The sequence below is a fragment of the Oncorhynchus keta genome, chromosome 4, assembly GCF_023373465.1.
Source record: "Oncorhynchus keta strain PuntledgeMale-10-30-2019 chromosome 4, Oket_V2, whole genome shotgun sequence".
NCBI lineage: Eukaryota > Metazoa > Chordata > Actinopteri > Salmoniformes > Salmonidae > Oncorhynchus > Oncorhynchus keta.
This window is the reverse complement of record NC_068424.1, coordinates 35,992,500-36,007,840: the sequence shown is the minus strand read 5'-3', so window position 1 is coordinate 36,007,840 and position 15,341 is coordinate 35,992,500. Positions and strand designations below refer to the sequence as shown.

Here is a 15,341-nt window from a genome sequence, read left to right as displayed (position 1 = left end):
CTACGGACGCTGACATCGGCAGGAACGCTGAGATGAACTACCGAATCACCAGCAGCGACGGCCCCTCCATGTTCGACATCTCAACCAATAGGAGCACACAGGATGGTGTCATCACCCTCAGGAAGGTCAGTGAATGGCTGTATTCCAAATCTACCACTACCCTTTGTCCCTAGTCCCTATTTCTTCACTCCTAATCCCTAGGTCACTCCTTCAGTATGACTGGATTCCAAATCACTCCTAGTCCCTTGTTAATGGGGCATTCGACCCTACTCCCTAGGTGTTATCACACTCAGAAAGTTCAGTATGGCTGGATTCGAAATTGAACCGTAACCCCTATAAACACCAGATCAAGGTTTCCCAAACTCGCTCCTCGGGGCCCCAAGGGGTGCACATTTTAGTTTTTACCCTAGCACTACACAACTGATTCAAATAATCAACGAATCCTCAAGCTTTGATAACTTCATTCAGCTGTGTAGTGTTTGGGCAAAAACCAAGACGTGCACCCCTTGGAGAGAGTTTGGGAAACACTGCGCTAGACTGTACGACTGTCCACACTTGTTCAAAATGTTTGCATTCCAAATCAACCCCCAACCAGTACTCCCTAGGGCCCTAAAAGTATCTGTTAGATTTAAGTGATATGGTAACCGCTTCACCTTGCTTTTTGAAAGGGTGGATTTTGCCACATTGCTATCCAGTCATGTCAGATTGTACATTCACATGCTCAGATAGGATGCATTCTTAGTCACGGTTTCTGAGTGCAGATCAGATTGATGCTGGGTATTTATTTCACCAGAACCAGCCAGTAGTCCTCTGGGTGCTCTGAGCTATAGTATGTTTTGATGTATTAAACAGAATCAGATTGTTGCTTTATCAAACGCCCTCTTATCCTCTAGTGTGGCTTTAAATCGATCACGCCACTTCCACCAGGTCGTCATTGAGTGGAGGGAGATGTAATTGCCTTCTGCTGATGCTACAGTTGTAATGATATTGGAGGGATCTCGACTCGCTCTCTCTCGCTCTGTGTGTATGTGCGGGCGTGTGCATGTGCGTGTGTACAGGGTCTGGTCTACAGCCGAGCCTACTTTAATTAAATGGCTCATCTAGGTAAAAGGGCATGCCATTTCTCCTGTACCACTAGCACTGTCACCAAACAACACATGCTCATGTTGACATCATTAAACCCCTGTCTTGAGGAAAAGCCAAACAAGGACAAAAAAAAATAAATCAACGATTTATTGAGTATGAAGGGTCATATCAAATGTCTGTGTTTGTTTGATATCAAGTTCGGTACAGGCAGACAGTGGCCAGTTGAAAGCTCATTGGCATTGAAAAACCTGCACTGATGCAAGTGCGCACACACACACACACACACACACACACACCTACCTCTCTGGTTAAATGACTGCATTTGATTTGGCAGTAGCTCCCTCACAGCTAAAGGCACACGTCAGATGTGTTCGTTCCAGAGAGCGTTGGTGTGATGGCACTCTTAAAGATGAAGCACAGAGCCAGAGGTGTCATCCCATGGCTCGTGTTTCCATAGCATAGACCAGTCATTTCCTTTCAAAGCCATGAAGGGAATAATAATAATAATAATAATACTACATGGTATTTATATAATGGACCCAAAGTTGCTTAGAAGCAAACAAGTGCACACTTCAGGGGAAAGGAGAGATTACTGGGGTTCACACACAAGAAGAGGAGAGAGCTTTAAACCTTTTTTACACCACGTACCTGAGTAAATTTACTCGAGACAGAATATAATGCTAATTGTGTGGCGCTCATATTTGTCCTATTTTCACACGCACATGTGTGAATTGGAAATGTATTTTTGCATATCCCAACTCTCCCGATACATCCTCGGAGAGTGGGGTCACTGCCAGGGGCTGCCGTTATCAAATCAAATCAAATTCTATGAGTCACATGCGCCGAATACAACAGGTGTGTGAAATGCTTACTTACGAGCCCCTATCCAACAATGCAGTTAAAAAAATATGAGTAAGAATAAGAAACAAAAGTAAGTAAAAGTCATTAAAGAGCAGCAGTAAAATAACAATAGCGAGACTATACACAGGGGGGGTACCGGTACAGAGTCAATGTGCGGGGGCACTAGTTAGTTGAGGTATTATGTACATGTAGGTAAGAGTTATTAAAGTTGTTTTATTTTTTATTTTTTTATTTCACCTTTATTTAACCACGTAGGCTAGTTGAGAACAAGTTCTCATTTGCAACTGCGACCTGGCCAATATAAAGCATAGCAGTGTGAACAGACAACACAGAGTTACACATGGAGTAAACAATTAACAAGTCAATAACACAGAAAAAAAGAGAGTCTATATACATTGTGTGCAAAAGGCATGAGGAGGTAGGCGAATAATTACAATTTTGCAGAATAACACTGGAGTGATAAATGATCAGATGGTCATGTACAGGTAGAGATATTGGTGTGCAAAAGAGCATAAAAGTAAATAAATAAAAAACAATATGGGGATGAGGTAGGTAAAAATGGGTGGGCTATTTACCGATAGACTAGGTACAGCTGCAGCGATCGGTTAGCTGCTCAGATAGCAGATGTTTGAAGTTGGTGAGGGAGATAAAAGTCTCCAACTTCAGCGATTTTTGCAATTCGTTCCAGTCACAGGCAGCAGAGAACTGAAACGAAAGGCGGCCAAATGAGGTGTTGGCTTGATCAGTGAGATACACCTGCTGGAGCGCGTGCTACGGGTGGGTGTTGCCATCGTGACCAGTGAACTGAGATAAGGCGGAGCTTTACCTAGCATGGACTTGTAGATGACCTGGAGCCAGTGGGTCTGGCGACGAATATGTGACTATGCAAAGTGACTATGCATAGATGAGAACAACAGAGAGTAGCAGCGGTGTAAAAGAGAGGGGGGGTGTTCAGGATTAGATGTTCAGGAGTCTTATGGCTTGGGGGTAGAAGCCGTTTCGAAGCCTCTTGGACCTAGACTTGGTGCAATTAGGGTTAAGTGCCTTGCTCAAGGGCACATTAACAGATCTTTCACCTTGCCGGCTTGGGGATTTGAACTAGCGTAATGTAATATAGATATCGCCAATAGCTGGATGAGTCGCCATTTAGTTTGGTGGAAGTGATCCAACCATTATGTCGGTTGGTGGAAATCCCCATCGACTGAGGATGAGGGGTCTCCATTATGTATGTTGAATAATAATAAACTACATTTATCAATCTGACTCCATTATTATGTGAATGCTATAGGCCCATACCCGCATCCAGTGGGTATAGCCAAGGTTGCGAGCCTTGAGTCACCACTCAGAATACTATAAGATACACATGTCTAGGTTTACTGTTATGCAATTATTAAGAGGCTGAAGAACAAGGAGCTAATATCTGGCAATTAATGTCCTAGCATCAAATTATTGAGTTATCCTCAGCTCAGAGATGCACAGTTAGAGACCAAGCGTACTGTATTTGCTATGTGTATTGTGTAATTAACAAGTATCAATAGCCCTATTAAATTATAGGCACATAGTCAATCAAATAATTACTCTGTAAAACGAGGAATGCATTTGCTCAATTCAACTAATAGAATGTATTACGAAATAATTGACACTCAAACAATTAGAGTGCACATGAAATACATACATTACAAAGTAACACAGAGTCAATTACTATCCCCAATAGGCTAAGACTTAACGTGGTTACATGTGTTTGATACACACAGGAGCTTGAATTAAAATGACGTTGCAATTTGTGAGTGAAAACGGAAACAGGAAAACACACCCAGATTCGAATCTAACCAGCTCAATTTGAATGTTATGACCAGACAATAGGAATGTGCCTGGTAACCAGTCAACTCAACATACAATTTCAATCCAGTCACTTTAAAAATATAGCAACCAGAAAACACACAATGCAATAAGACATGTCGAAATGTGCAGCTCTTTATAAGCTCTTGAAACAAACCAACCGCAACAATTTCATTCACACAGTAACATTCATTTCGTCGATTCAAGTTTCATCAGTCTTCACACCTCTCCTGGTGACAGTGACCCTAGGATTTCCACGAGAACTTCGCGTCCTGGAGATTGCTACAGCAAAGGTGTGACTCGCTCCTGTGACCGCTATCACTCCGGACAATGCCCGTATTGAATCAACTCACCAGGCTGGTTTCAGCCAGTCGCGAGTATATTACCTTCTCACGTTCTTCTACTACACTAGCAACAGTCCAGTTACTGGCCCAACGCTCTAGCCACTAGGCTCCCTGCCACCCCAGACACCAGAAAGCAGCCAGACACAGAAAAAGAGGGAGTCGTTGAGTTACACTGAATTAATTCAATTGTTGATATTGTGTGTGTCTTCGACGAGGATTGTGTTGCAAGTCACAGGATTTGTCTGTGTGAGAGGGGAAGTGAATTAAAAATGTGTCAACTGACGAGGGACAGAGAGGTTGAGTCACACTGAATCAATTCAATTGTTGATAGAGTGCGCGTTGTTTGGTGTGTCTGTGTGTGTCTGTGCGTGTGTGTGTGTGGGGGGGGGTTGCTTAGACAAGGAGGGTGTTGCATGTCACAGGATTTGTCTGTGTGAAAAGGAAAGAAAGTGGAATAGAAATGTGTCATCTGGCGATTGAGTGCGTGTGAGTTGTTAACCCTCTCTTCTCCACTCTCCCTCTGTCTCCTCAGTCTCTGGACTTTGAGAGGAAGCGGTCCTACACTCTAAGGATCCAGGTGGAGAACTCCAACCCTGACCCTCGGTTCCTGCGCTATGCGGCGACCACGGACGGGGCGACGGTCAAACTGATCGTGGAGGATGTGGACGAGCCGCCCGTGTTCGACCGGGTCGGCTATGTCATGGAGGTCAAAGAAGACGTGGCAGTAGGCACAATCATCGGATCAGTCAGCGCCACAGATCCAGACAGCAGCCGCAGTCCCGTCAGGTACTACACACACACACAAACACACACATTGGGGAGGGGAGAGGACAGACTCATGCACACACACACATACACACTTATCTGTTGTTATTAATCAGCGGAGGAGTTCAGCCGACTGAATTATTGAGAATATTAGAAAGGCAATTAGCACCGCAACAGCAACAGATTTAACAAGCTTAGACTAACTGTCAGAAACGAGAGGGGCAAATAGTGTGTCTGTATGTGTGTGTGTTTGTCTGTGAGAGTGTAGGGCGCATTTAGATAGATAGATGCTAACAATGTTGGTTGTTCAGAAAAAAGGAGTAAAAATAGTGGCTGTGAAAGGGGAGAGTGGAAGAGGGTGGATATGGAATAGAGGCAAGATTGGGGTAGGGGGTGCGATGGTACATGATACCTGAGCGACTGATCGCCCTTGTTCATGCTCTCCCCCGGGGGTATGCTTCCCTCCTTCGCTCCCCTCCCCTTCCCTCTTCTCCCTGCCAACATCTGCAACTAAATGGCACCCTATGGGCCCTGGTCAAAAGTAGTGCACTATATAGGAAATAGGGTGAATTTGGGACACAGTCGAAGTCTGATCCTCCATTAATCAAACTGATGTATAACAGTCATTCTTAGGAAGTGGAGAAACACAACACGACTGGATTTCCTGTGTGTGTGTGTGTCTGTGTATGTGAGTGGGTGCACATAAATGGTGTGTGTGTGTGTGTGTGTGAGTGGGTGGGTGCACATAATGGTGTGTGTGTGTGTCTGTGTGTGTGAGTGTGTGCACATAAATGGTGTGTGTGTGTGTTTGCGTGTGTGTGTATGTATGCCTTTGTGTTTGTATGTGTATGCGTGTGTGTGTATGTGTGTGTGTGTGTGTGCGTGTGTGCGTATGCCTTTGTGTTTGTCCATGATAGCACAGATACATATTTTTGAAGTCATTCTATTTTTAGACGAACGACCAATCCACAACTGTCAGTCATCCAAATTGCTTTCAAATTGGATGATATTTGTAGCAGTAGGATGTATTGTTGTGATAATGCGGCACTGGATTTCTCTAAAAAGAATGCAAGGACATTTATACTTGTTTGTTATGTGCAGATACAGGTACTCGATAGAACAGCGCACAGACAAAAGCAGGGTGCATAATATTCCTGCGAACGTGAAGAAGCTTATACACTGCCTCACTGCCAACAGTGCATTGGTTTTATGTGAAAACAAAGTGAGGAAGCTTATACTTGTTTGCTATGTGCAGGTACTCTATTGACCGGCGTACAGACATGGACAGGGTGCTCAACGTGCACCCAGGTAACGGCTCAGTGTTCATTCTGAGGACTCTGGACAGAGAGGACATTGCCTGGCACAATGTCTCTGTTATTGCCACTGAGTTCAGTAAGTACCATGTTCTTTTTTATTTCACCTTCATTTAACCAGGTAGGCCAGTTGAGAACAAGTTCTCATTTACAACTCTGACCTGGTAAAGATAAAGCAAAGCAGTGCAACAAAAACAACAACACAGAGTTACACATAAACCAGCGTACAGTCAATAACACAAAAGAAAATAAAAATTGAAAAATCTATGTACAGTGTTTGCAAATGTAGAAGAGTAGGGAGGTAGGCAATAAATAGGCCATAGAGGCGAACACAATTACAATTTAGCATTAATACGGGAGTGATAGATGTGCAGATGAGGATGTGCAAGTGGAGATACTGGGGTGCAAAAGAGCAAGAGGGTAAGTAATAATATGGGGATGAGGTAGTCGGGTGTGCTATTTACAGATTGGCTATGTACAGGTACAGTGATCGGTAAGCTGCTCTAACAGCTGATGAATAAAGTTAGAGAGGGAGATATAAGACTCCAGCTTCAGAGATTTTTGCAATTCGTTCCAGTCATTGGCAGCAGGGAACTATAAGATAAGGCGGGGCTTTACCTAGCAAAGACTTATAGATGACCTAGAGCCAGTGGGTTTGTTGACGGATATGTAGTGAGGGCCAGCCAGCCAGCATACAGGTCGCAGTGGTGGGTAGTATATGGGGCTTTGGTGATAAAATGGATGGCACTATGAAAGACTACATCCAGTTTGCTGAGTCGAATGTTGGGGGCTATTTTGTAAATTACATTGCCGAAGTCAAGAATTGGTAGGATAATACATTTTACGAGGGTATATTTGGCGTCATGAGTGAAGGAGGCTTTGTTGTGAAATAGGAAGCCGATTCTAGATTTAATTTTGGAATGGAGATGCTTAAAATGAGTCTGGTAGGAGAGTTTATAGTCTAACCAGACACCTAGGTATTTGTAGTTGTCCACATATTCTAGGTCAGAACCGTCCAGAGTAGTGATGCTAGTCCGGCGGGCGGGTGCGGGCAGCAAACGGTTGAAGAGCATGCACTTAGGTTTACTAGCATTTAAAAGCAGTTGGAGGCCAAGGAAGGAGTGTTGTATGGCGTTGAAGCTAATTTGGAGGTTTGTTAGCACAGTGTCCAAAGAAGGGCCAGATGTATACAGAATGATGTTGTCTGTGTAGAGGTGGATAAGAGAATCAACAGCAGCAAGAGCGACATCATTGATATACACAGAGTAAAGAGTCGGCCCGAGAATTTAACCCTGTGGCACCCCCATAGAGACAGCCAGAGTTCCAGACAAAAAGGCCCTCCGATTTGACACACTGAATTCTATCTGAGACGTAGTTGGTGAACCAGGCGAGGCAGTTATTTGAGAAGCCAAAGCTGTTGAGTCTGCCGATAAGAATGCAGTGATTGACAGAGTCGAAAGCTTTGGCCTTGTTGATCATTGATGTACGTGTGTGTTTGTGTGTGTGTGTGTGCATGTGTGTGTGTGGTGAATTAGTACGGTACTTTCTAGTTACATGTACAGTAGTATGAGTAGTTGAGTTTGCATCATTGTATCAACAAGACAAAGCAGATCTACTTCCATAGCCCCCAAATCCAATATGGACCTTGAATCCAGTTCCACATTAAAAAAAATCTTCATTCTTCCTCTGTAATCATGGACTGATTTAGACCTGGGACACCAGATCAGGTACAACAACACACCAGAATTACTCCAGACCTCATAGGGCAGTGCTTGCTGTACGTTTGTTCATCTCCCCCTACTGGGTGCGGCCACTGTCGTAGTGTAAGATTTGAATTACCCCTGTTCTACAGGATTTTCCACTGTGAGCAGGGGTATTCAGATCTTACACTACGCGGTCCTGCTGGTTTTCTATTCTACCTGATCATTTATTGAACCCACTTGCCGTCGCCGGTCTAAATCAGTCTCTGATTAGAGGGTAAGAATCAAAAAAAGCAGTGGTACTGACTTCAAAGACTAGATTTGAATTTGAGGGAACAATACAGACCAATATCATAATTGTATCAAAGGCATTTATTGTCTTTTACTTGGTGTTGTTCTTAAATGTCATGTCCCTTTGTTACACAGACAACCCACGGCTGATGAGTCGTGTACCAGTCTATGTTAGAGTACTGGACGTTAATGACAACGCTCCTACGTTCGCCACTTACTACGAGACATTTGTCTGTGAAAACGCCAAGGCTAACCAGGTAATGGAAAACAAATGTACTATTATTTTAAACCCCCTACAGCAGGTCTTCTTTGCCACCTAAGGTCCCCAACTGATCTAACCTTTATCAGTTTATAACCTTTGTCAGTTAACACGTTCGTCTTGTTCCTCGAGATAAAGTATGTTATCTGTGCGTGATCATATTTGTCATGCCTTTTCCAGAGGATTCAGACAGTAAGTGCTGCAGACGCTGACGAGCCTATTGGTGGACACAGGTTCTTCTTTAGTCTAGCGCACGAGGCATCTGTGAAAGCCAACTTCACCGTCAGAGACAATAAAGGTATGTGCCCTTCCTCCTGTAGAACAGCAGTTGACACACATGTAATTGTCAGTGTCTTTTATTTGGTGTATTCATAACATGCTGTCTGTATTCCACAGCTGCCATGATCACAATTTGTAAATCACACCCAGTCATATATATTTAATCACACTCTAGTATAATATTTAAGGCCGTACATTCGAGACAAGGTCAATTGAAATAAAACAAGCCTCTTAAAAAAACTGTCAAACGTTCCTTCCACCTAACTTGTATAGTAGCTAACTAACCGTTTTCTCTCCATTAGACAACACGGCAGGTATCCTGACCAGACGAAACAGCTACAGCCGGCTACAGAGGAGTAACTATCTGGTTCCCGTGGTGATCTCAGACAGCGACTTCCCCATGCAGAGCAGCACCAACACCCTGACGGTGCACGTTTGTACCTGCGACCGCGAGGGGAACATGCAGCTGTGTAACCAGGAAGCTCTGGTCCTCACCGCAGGCCTCAGCACTGGAGCCCTCATGGCCATCATCTTCTGTGTCCTCATACTGCTCAGTGAGTACTTTGCACTTCAGTTCAATTTAAAAAAAGCTTTATTTTCCATTAATCTTTTTAAATGACACAGAAAATGTTATTTGGCATGTGGCTTACAATAGAGCATATTTAAAGCGTCAATCACATCAACACACGTACATGATAAGTTTCACATCACACGTCCTATGTGGCAGCGCAAGCCTTTCTCAGCCCACCAAAGTACATTAGTGAGCGTATCATATATCCACACCATCAATGGTTCCCAACAGACAAAAGCGATCCTTCAGAAAATAGGAGGAATCCAGGAAGGAAAAATAAAAAAAGTTGCTCAGACTTTTTTTATCTTGTTTCTGAAGTGATCATGATCAATCGAAGCACACTCCTCTCCTTTGCTCACCTCTCCTTTGCTCGCCTCTCCTCTCCCATCTCATACTCAAGTTCTTCTCTCTCTTTCCCTCTCTTTTTGTTGTCTATAGTGATTGTGGTGCTGTTCGCTGCCCTGAGGAGGCAGCAGAGGAAGAAGGAGCCTCTGATCATCTCCAAAGAGGATGTGAGAGACAATGTTGTCAGCTACAACGATGAAGGGGGCGGAGAGGAGGACACCCAGGCCTTTGATATCGGCACGCTGCGCAACCCAGAGGCCACAGAGGAGAGCAAACAGCGCAGGGACATTAAGCCCGAGACCCTGCACCCTCCCATCCGTCGGACTGTGATCCTTCCCCCGGCCCACAGGGACAACGCGGACGTCAGGAACTTCATAAACCAAAGGCTTCAGGAAAACGACCAGGACCCCACCGCACCGCCCTACGACTCCCTGGCCACCTACGCCTACGAAGGGAGCGGCTCGGTTGCTGAGTCCCTTAGCTCCCTGGGCTCCATGACCATAGAAGGAGACCAGGACTATAACTACCTGAGCGAGTGGGGACCCAGGTTTAAGAAACTGGCAGACTTGTACGGGGGAGAGGACAGTGACAGCTGCAGGGATTCCTAATGAGAGAGAAGGAGCTCGTAAGAGGGGAGCTAAAGGAAAACATACAACAAACAAACAAACACTTACACACTAGCTAAAGTGAACTTAACTCCTGGTACTTTGTGAAAGTGGAAAACAATAGAACAAAACAAAGAGGACACAAACGGACACGAGGCAGTGTTTTACCGTCGTTGATCACCGTTGATGTTTGACCTCTCTGGAGGACTAGGAGGAAGAAGATAAGCTATCCTGTCAGTATTTTAGTGGTCTTTCTCTTTCTCTGCTAGGCAGCAGGGGACTCCTGAGGAAAAGAGTTGTTGTACTTTACTCTGTACACCAGGCCCACATACACAGTATCTCTATATACAAAACAAACTTCTACTCTTTTCTTTTTCAAAAGCTTCCTGCAAAGGAGGGAGTAACAGCAAGCGGTTTTGTGGTGGACTTGATAGACAGACAACGCCTACTCATTTTTCAGTGTTTCTGGGACACAAAAAAGCTGCATTTTGTGAGTTCTATCGTAGCTTGTGTGTGCGTATCTGTAAATCGATACAATACATTGTACAGTTATGTTTTGTTTTCAGGCTTCTAGCTTCCCATCCACCCTCTTATAGCAATGACTCTGTATGTCACAATGCTCTTTTGAGATCACACAAGCCTTGCTGAGAGGCTGAATGGTTTATCTCTATGGGTACACTCAAACTGTCCGCCAGTCACCCACTATAGCATAATTGACTTGAATTGGGACAACCGCTCTACTCATTGTATTTCTATGGGTTGGATGTCAGAAAACACACCTTTCTGACTGTCAATACCTGATCCACATCTTCTTATAGTTTTGCATATATTCTGTCTCACAAATGGCATACTATTTCATAGTGCATTACATTTGTACTAAGGTACATAAGTCTCTGGTCAATGGTAGTGCACTATCTAGGGAATAGGGTGCCATTTGTGACAAACTCATACAGCCATGACTGAAATTACTGGCACCCTTGATGAAGATGAGAAAAAAGACTGAGCTGTATGCTAATTTATGCTAATTTTTATTATTATACTAATACAATTGCTCAGAGAAAGAGATTTTGTTTAACAAGGAATACATTGTTTTTTCCCCCAAAAATAGTGGTCAAAACTATTGCTCAGTACTCGGGTACCCGCCACTTGTGAGGATAACAGCACTTAGCCTTTTGCTAAAATGTTTTATGAGATTGTAGTACACATTGGGAGGGATCTTAGACCATTCCTCAGTACCGAGTCTTTGCATACAGATTTGTTTTTAATTATTGTTGTAAAAAATAGTTCTATGAGCAATTGTATTAGTTTAAAATAATATAATTGTCAAATGAATTTATCGTACAATGTAGCTCATTATTTTTTTACTCATATTTATCAAATGAAGGTAAAAAAAAATGTAAAAATCAAGGATGACGTTAAACAAAAATCAAGGATGCCAATCATTTTGATCATAAATGATATTCTGTGTGGGGGTACCTGAATCACCTGGACCATGTATCTGAAGAACTAATGTCAATAATGCTTCACTTTTAAGGTATCCTCTTTAAAAAGTGTTACTGTAATACCTGTCATAACATCCTTGTTGACCGGCTGAAGAAGTAGGTGAGAAACTCTGGCGTTGACCTCGACTGATTCAGGTCATATTTATGTGGCAGACGTTTCCTGTGAGCATGGGTGGTTCAGTAATGTCCCCAGCAGCTGTTCACTATTGTGTCCCTCAGGGGTCAAATCTGGGCCACATCCTTTTTTCTACCTGTCCCCTTGGTGACAGCATCCACAATAATAACAATTCAGTGTCACTGCTAGCCGGATGACATAGCTTTATTTAACACATCAGACCCAGTGACCAAGCTAGCATAGATACCCTTCACGAGTGTCTTGCTGACATAAAATGTTGGATGACTGAACATTTTCTCCAGCTCAATGATACAAAAATCAGAGGATGTTTTATTTGGCCCCCCCATCGAGATTGTAAATAACCTTGGTCATTAGTCCACCAATGTAAAGCCTACGGTCAGTAACCTTGTCCTCTTTGACCTTGACCTCGAGCATGTAAAAACGGTAGTCCAGTCCTGCTTCGATCACCTAAGAAATATTATAGCTAAAGTCAAAGTCTTATTTCAGTCACTGATCTGGAGAAAGTTATACGCGCTTTTTATTCCTCATGCCTCGATTACTGTTACTCTTTTGTGTGCATGTCTCAGTCAGAAATCACTCCACTTGTCTACAGTTAGTTCAAAGTGCTGCAGCTCTTCTTTTAAACAGGCACCAGGACATGTTACCACATCACACCTATTTTAGCTTCTCTACAAAGGCTACCAGTCACTTTTGGAGTATATTTCTAAATTGTATTAATCACATGTAAGGTTAGACTTGGTTTAGCCCCATTCCATATCGCAGATCTTTCATCTCCCTACAAGCCAGGATGCAGCCTGAGATCCTCTGGCAGGGGCACCGCTGACCATTCCAAAGTGTCGGTTGAAAACGAAAGAAGAGCAGGTATTTGCCATTAGGGCCCCTGGACTTTGGAATGGTCCGCCAGAGGATACCAGGCCTGCCGATTCAGTGCCTCTTTTTAAATCCCTGCTGAAGACACACTTTTATAAAGATACATTGAAATCATACGTTAAAAGGTCATTTCATTTTGCTATCATTTGTCATTTTCCTTCCTGTCTCTGTCCGTACTTTTTATTTGATTGTTTTATGAAGTGAGGCACTTTTTACTTGTGTTAAAACGCGCTATACAAATAAAGTAGTTATTATTATTATGTATTCCTATTGGAAGACTGTCTATAGACATGAAAGCATAGAGGGTTACAGTAGCAGTGTGTTGCTTAGTATAAACGAAACATGCAGTTCCCATTAAACATGAATTCCTTACTTAGTGTCTTACTCTGTATGCTGTTCTGTATTTTAAAACAGTTTCCTTTTCCTTCAAACTATATATTTGTGAAGTGCACACTGACAAAAAGGGCATTCGCAGGCTTGACATATTGGGACGATGTGGGGGAAAACGCTGCCTATTATTAAGGGGAATGTGATATTTCAGTTGTGAGGAAGAGGGTCGACATTGCCTTGGGATTGTCCTTGACATAAGAGGTAAAGGTCAATACAATATTAGGAGCATGAAATGGTCTGACACTTACACATGAAATGGTCATGAAATGGTCTGACACTTACGTATGAAATGGTCATGAAATGGTCTGACACTTACGTATGAAATGGTCATGAAATGGTCTGACACTTACGTATGAAATGGTCATGAAATGGTCTGACACTTACGTATGAAATGGTCTGACACTTACGTATGAAATCGTCATGAAATGGTTTGCCATCATAAAATGGTTTGACATATATGTAGTAAGAAAATATAGCAATTCAAATGATGCAAAGCACCCCCAAATTGTCCAAGGCCACAAAAGACAAATTAAACAGCAGTAGCATTGCGATATTGCCCCCAAACATTATTTCTCTATGATTTATGAACAAACAGCTTTGATATCGTTTAGCTGATAAGAAGAATGTATGAGGGAGCACTCAGAGGGCAGCGGTACATCAAGAGAAAAAAAGTACAGCGATGCATCCTAAAAGGCCCTTTATTCCCGATAGTCCACTAATTTTGCCCAGGGCCCTGTTCAAAAGTAGTGTGCAATATAGGGAGTAGGCTGCCATTTGGGATTTAGCCTAGCTAAAACAAGCAGTGGCCACTCTCTACTAAAGGCCAACCTCAGGACGGATTACATTTATCAGACATTTCAAACAAATAATATAACTGACGTAATTGCCACGATAACGATTATATTTGTCTGCAGCATTTACGATTCACACAAATCGGACTTGATACTTTATTTTTCAAAAATATTTTCCAAGTGCCCATGGATGTAAAAAATCGTATAATTTGATGAAAATTGTGTGGTAGCTTAGACAGTACTCTAAGACAAGAACACACTTGTAAAAAATGTATACTACTATAATATGCTCAATATTATAATGAGAAACTGTGTAAAAAAATGTTTTTAAAAGACCATTGAGCAACCACTGTGTAAGTGACTGTTTGAGATTGTGGCAAATGTGGCTTTGATAAGCAGCATTTATTTGTGTTCCTAAACCCTTCACACTGAAAAACAACTGTTAATCTTCTACTGCCCTGAGGGTTTGACATCTAGTTTATGTCAGAAGGAGAAATGACAGCAGAAAACAGCATTATTGTTTTCCTTCTTTAAAGGGGCAATCTGGGATCGGTACATCCATTGTCTCTCTTTAATACAGGGTGTCAGCAGCATAATTTCACTATAAATACATGTTTGTGCATTAACACCATGCTCAGCTAAGGACACAAGAGTTAGCTGCCAGATATGGCTAGCCTACAGTAAATTTTGGTCCAGGGTGTTAGTGCGGCCTGCGAACACCGATGCTTCCATTCACACCCTGGACCAGAGCTAGCCTACAGTATACAGTACTGATGTCTTCCTCAACTGTAGACAGTTGGCTAGCCTTAAGGTTGCCTTTATATTATGTTGCTGACTATGTTATTGAGCAGTCTATTGCTATGTACCAATTCTCCACCCTTCTCCTAAATGGTGCACTTACACACTACCCGTCATGGATTTACAAGAATGGAAATGTTAAATCCATGCGAGAAGGTAGCATCCTGTCTAGGGGCTGTACTTTTACACCAACCTGCCTCACGCTACAGAAAAAGGGGCTAGGCTCCGTTATAGTATGTGAAGTTGTTAAAAGGGGCCCGGTCATGAATCTATCTGCTTTGTACAACATGATTTTCTACTGCATATTTACATGATCCAACAATTAAATTTCTTCAAAATCATGCATTCATCCTTACTGTTTCTATGCATAGACATCAGTGTTTCAGAATCAGATAAGCTTTGCTGTCCTAACAGAGGGCAATTTAACAGACATAGGAAGTGAGAAAGTGGGGACTACTTGACAGCCAGACTGGCAAAAAACTCAAACTTACCATAACCACACCCTAGACACTGGCCAAATTTTTACCAATTTGGAAATAAAAAAATCAGTCTGCACATTAGCGATATTCCCTTAGTTTTTGCCTAGGATGACATCA

At 42.7% G+C, this 15,341-nt stretch overlaps 1 protein-coding gene across 1 annotated transcript in view; it reads left to right on the top strand.

The window, feature by feature from the left end:
- LOC118374521 (cadherin-6-like) overlaps positions 1 to 15,088 on the top strand; it is a 90,659-nt gene extending 75,571 nt beyond the window's left edge. The window contains exons 6-12 of the mRNA XM_052506612.1: positions 1 to 125; positions 4,663 to 4,916; positions 6,151 to 6,287; positions 8,335 to 8,456; positions 8,639 to 8,756; positions 9,040 to 9,291; positions 9,747 to 15,088. The exon at positions 1 to 125 is cut by the window's left edge and continues 63 nt beyond it. Coding sequence (XP_052362572.1) covers positions 1 to 125; positions 4,663 to 4,916; positions 6,151 to 6,287; positions 8,335 to 8,456; positions 8,639 to 8,756; positions 9,040 to 9,291; positions 9,747 to 10,261 — 1,523 coding nt within the window. The 3' untranslated portion in view covers positions 10,262 to 15,088. The remainder of the gene's footprint in view (positions 126 to 4,662; positions 4,917 to 6,150; positions 6,288 to 8,334; positions 8,457 to 8,638; positions 8,757 to 9,039; positions 9,292 to 9,746) is intronic.
- The last annotated feature ends 253 nt before the right edge of the window (positions 15,089 to 15,341 follow it).